Here is a 4,631-nt window from a genome sequence, read left to right as displayed (position 1 = left end):
AGAGAGAGAGAGAGAGAGAGTGAGAGAGAGAGAGAGAGAGAGAGAGAGAGAGAGAGCTGCTGCCTCTCAGTGAGCAGGTCCTTGGTTCAAACCCCGGTCCAGGGGCCTTTCTGGGTGGAGTTTGCATGTTCTCTCCGTGCATGCGTGGGTTTTCTCCGGGTCCTCCGGTTTCCTCCCACAGTCCAAAAACATGCATGTTAGGCTGATTGGTAACTCTAAATTGCCCCTAGGTGTGAGTGAGAGAGTGAATGGTTGTTTGTCTCGTTTGTCTCTATGTGGCCCTGTGATGGACTTGCGACCCGTCCAGGGTGTACCCCGCCCCTCGCACAGTGATTGCTGGACATGGGCACCAGCAACCCCCGTGACCAAAAATGGAATAAGCGGGTAAAGATAATGGATGGATATATATAATTTTTATTGTAAATAAAAAATAAAAAAAAACAGAACTTTATAATGAAATTGTGTGTGTGTGTGTGTGATCATGTAAATCATTCTCTATACATGCAGAAAAGAAAAAAAGGTCTTCAGGGCCCCCAAACAGGGCTGTCAGAGTTGCAATGAGTTTATGTTAGGTGATGAATGATCTGATCATCTGACTGTTGACTGCAGTAATCCACATTATTAGAAGAAATAGAGGACCTCAAACCAAATTTTGCATAGGGCCCCATGGAGGCTTGGGCCGGCCCTGAGGATGAATAAGTTTGGGAATGAGATCATCAGAGGTACAGCACAGGTTGAACAACTGGGAGATAAAGTTAGAGAGACCAGACTGAGATGGTTTGGACATGACCCGAGGAGGGACAGTGGGTATACTGGTAGAAGGATGTTAGAAATGCAGCTGCCAGGAAAAGACAAATAGGAGATATATGGATGCAGTTAGAGAGGACATGGAGATAGATGGAGTGAGGACAGAGTGACTCGCTGTGGAGACTCCTGAAGAGGGACAAGCCGAAAGAAGAAGAAGAAGAAGAAGACTGATGTTATAATGTCAATATAATGTCCATCCTCTGAACTTGTCCAAACTATCTGTTTGGCCTTGCTAACTTTATCTTCCAGATATTCACCCTGTGTCTCCTTTGTGCTTGCTCAGGATGGGAGACTGTGACAAAGTTAAGATTCAACACAATCTGCTGGCTTCTTTAGATAGATAACTTTTAGATAACTTGACATTTATAATGTATGTGAATGTTTTTGTACAGTGACCTGAGACAAATTCTGTTGTGTCTTGGTACTTTAAAAATAAACTGAATTGAATTAATTATACTTTCTTCATTACTTTGTGTGACTTTTGCAATAAGACTAATCTGTTTAATGTCCATCAGAGATGAAAAACTCTCCAGATTCAAGGGTCATACTGCAACTGAGACAAAATCAGAATGCTCCCTTTCTTCTCCTCTTTTTCTGTTTATGTATCCAGGGCGAAGGGGAGCGGTCACCCCGTCAGCGGAGGCCCTCGAGCCCTAGCTCCAATAGCTCTTTAGGGGGCTATGGACGGTACACCCCATCTCGTTCACCTCAGAACTACAGCCGAGCAGGTAAACATGAATACAAACTACATTTTTGTCATGTAGTGATTTATTGCATGGATGATTTTTGCCATTTATGACATTGTTTTAAGTGATTTATTAGGGATGAATACTATGTGTCAAATGAACCACAGGCTGAAGTTCTGCACCATTCAAAAGAAGACATCTGGTGCAAATGGTTCAAATAATTTATCTACTGTCTTGTTATTGTTGTTGGTTTTTTTTTTTCAATGTTTCACAATGGTGATGGTATTATAAATCAAAATGATTTATTCTGCCATCTCTAGCAAATTAAATTTTGTAGCTTGTTTATGGCATTGCCATTGCTGTGATAATGGTGGAAAAACTGCTTCAAACTCTGTAGGCTACAAAGTTTAAACAACCACAATGCATTATAATAAAAATTGTTGTAAAGTATCAGGATGTAAATTTGGGAAGTGGCTTTTATTCATAGGTTTTGATTTCATGGAATAGATTTACAACACTATCACAATTCTTTGTCTTGGCTTTAGAAGCCACTTGTGAAAATTTTACTCATTAACTCATTTGTCTTATGTGATATAGATGGACATCCAGAACCAGAGGTATACCTTGGTGGTAAAAACAACAGTCTAATCCGTGACTCCAGTTCTCTCCTTCCACCCATAAGCCACTCGGGTGGTGCTAAGTTCCCCTGCACCTTGGCCACAGATTCGTCCTCTCTCCCTGTGTATTATTCCATGGGGGCTGAAGGGAGTGGTGGTGGCGGTATTGGCAAGTTCTCACCCACACCATCAGGTGTCAGTGCAGGCTTGTCTTTACAGCTGAACCCCACTACCCTGGCCCTGCTGCAGCAGCACAACTACATCCCTTATTTCAGAGGTATCAAGGCATGTGTGAGACAAATGGAGACGGTGGATGAGTTATTGGGATCATTGCTGCTGTCAAATAAGATAAAAATGACCAAAATACTAAATCAAAGACACTCTAAGTGCCTTAGGCCCCCTTCACATGGGATGGCAACCCTAACATGACTTAAATGAGTCTTGATTCCTAAAAATCAGCCAGACTGGTCTTCATAGGGTCTAAGCTAAGTCTTCAGTTGCACATAAAAATCCACCTATTACATGTGATAAAGCATGATATGTCCACAGTTACAAGTTCATGGTGGTTTATCACTGTTGTAGTAGCTTACAAGGGCCTGTGTCGATCATGGGGGTGCAGGAAGACAGCGTATCATTGATATGTGGCCTGTGTACCTCAATATGGCCCTGTGGCTGTGGTGGCTGGGGTAGTGACAAGGTCACAGAAGCGCTTTTGCACAAATATTTTACCCACACACAGTTGTGCTGATCTTTTAGTACATAGCTGCACCATGATGTGGTCCAAAAGGGTAGAAAAAATAACTGTTTGATGAGTATCAAAAGCACAACAACATCACAAATGCCTTCACACAGAAGGTTCTTCAAATTTGCCCCAATCCAGTGATAGGCTAATAGATCGTATAGATCATGTGGAGCATAGCCGGGTCACCATCTAGTGTGAAAGGAACCTTAATAATGTCATTTCAAGGTATTCCCCAAAGAAAAAAAAAGATGAAATCCTTATTTTTTTAAAACAAAGCAGTAAATTATTTTGAAAAGAATGTAATTAAGTTTTCACAAAGTAGCAACTTTCCAGTCCACTCAGTTACCGTCTTAGCTTTGGAGTGCTGTGGCTTGACTGCTGAGTTAACTGCACCTGGCATAGACTGTGGTTAAATACTCAATTAATCATGTGTTGGAAACTCTTACTCTGCGGGGCCCTCAGTTCACTATAGACTTGAGCCATAATGGGAAACAGAAAGTCCTTCTTGGTTTGCTGTGTATTCAGGTCTACTCTAACTACTTGTGAAGGTTTATTTTTCATGAGTTCTTGAACTGAAGCCATGAAACTGTTAAAGCTAATGACAATATCATACATCTTCAAAATCAACATCACAAACCAAGCCCAGCCTAAAGGCTTGTCCAACCAACTCCTTGCTTCATTTTCTCCTCGTTCCTTGATCTTCCCCACCCCTCAGGGTTCAAACAGGACCCCCCACCTGATCCTAAACCTAGGACAGCCCTGCATCTCAGTTTACCACCTCCCAACGGTAAAGACATCACAGTTTCTCATGTTTGTGTTTCCTCTCTCCCTGTTGGAGTGGTTAAGAGGTTTTGTGGTTATTGTTTGGTATCGTGGTGTTGTTGATTTTCATTGGCTGCATCAGGGAATAGTCATAACACCACTGAGTTTTCTCATTCTGCCTGCCTTGTTCAAGTGTGTTTGTGGATGTGGTTGTTGTGGTGCATGTTTGAACTTGATGTAGACCAAAATGTGATGCTGAATCATTAGGTATTTATCTTCATTGGAGCGTTACAGATGATCTCATTACTGTACTTGTCTGTAGAGATTGCTGACCGTCTATTTTGTGGATTTCCCTGAATGATACCAAGTTCTTGTCATGTATCAGACTTATTTCTCCTGGTATTCAACTCTTTTTATGTTTGATGTTAATGTCTTCAAAATGGCTGAACTACACCTTTAAGCCATTCTTTTATATGCTACTTGTGTTACCAAGCAGACACCAAACTGCAGCTTGACCCACAGTGTCAGTACCACTCCTCCACTTCCCTGGTCTCTTTTATCTGAACTAATAAGGGACAAGAGACAGATTCTCCTGCCAGTCAGGGAGAAATCACCAAGACCATATGTTTCTGATTCTCTTCACAAACTTCCACTGCTACATTATAGTTTCCCAACTGTTCATTGTTCTTTTCTCATTTTGTTCATGAAACATAATACAGTAGTCCCTCGCTACTTCACAGTTCATTTTTCACAGATTCGCTTTATCACAGTTTTTCAAAAGAAGATCGGACATGACACAATTGGCTGATTGATGGATGAGCCATGGATTGTTTATTTAAAATAAATTATTTTAATGTTTTTGCACACGTGTGTAGCCCACAAATGCAGGGGGAAGCTCCCTCCTGCAGCCTGTCGTAATCTCTGCCACACACACATTTCTCCTGCTGTATCGGCTCTGTGAAGGGTTAACCCTTTGCTGTCCAGATGCACCGATCTAAGTATGTCACACTGCACAAT

The 4,631-nt window shown here is 41.7% G+C and overlaps 1 protein-coding gene across 1 annotated transcript in view; it reads left to right on the top strand.

Annotated features, from left to right (window-relative positions):
- ablim2 (actin binding LIM protein family, member 2) overlaps positions 1-4,631 on the top strand; it is a 206,714-nt gene that overhangs the window by 129,954 nt on the left and 72,129 nt on the right. Inside the window, exons 13-14 of the mRNA XM_037674776.1 lie at positions 1,418-1,535; positions 2,091-2,387. Coding sequence (XP_037530704.1) covers positions 1,418-1,535; positions 2,091-2,387 — 415 coding nt within the window. The remainder of the gene's footprint in view (positions 1-1,417; positions 1,536-2,090; positions 2,388-4,631) is intronic.

Source organism: Nematolebias whitei, chromosome 1 (genome assembly GCF_014905685.2).
Source record: "Nematolebias whitei isolate Nwh7 chromosome 1, NemWhi1, whole genome shotgun sequence".
Taxonomy (NCBI): Eukaryota; Metazoa; Chordata; class Actinopteri; order Cyprinodontiformes; family Rivulidae; genus Nematolebias; species Nematolebias whitei.
The sequence above is the reverse complement of the archived record's forward strand: the minus strand, read 5'-3'. Positions and strand labels throughout refer to the sequence as shown.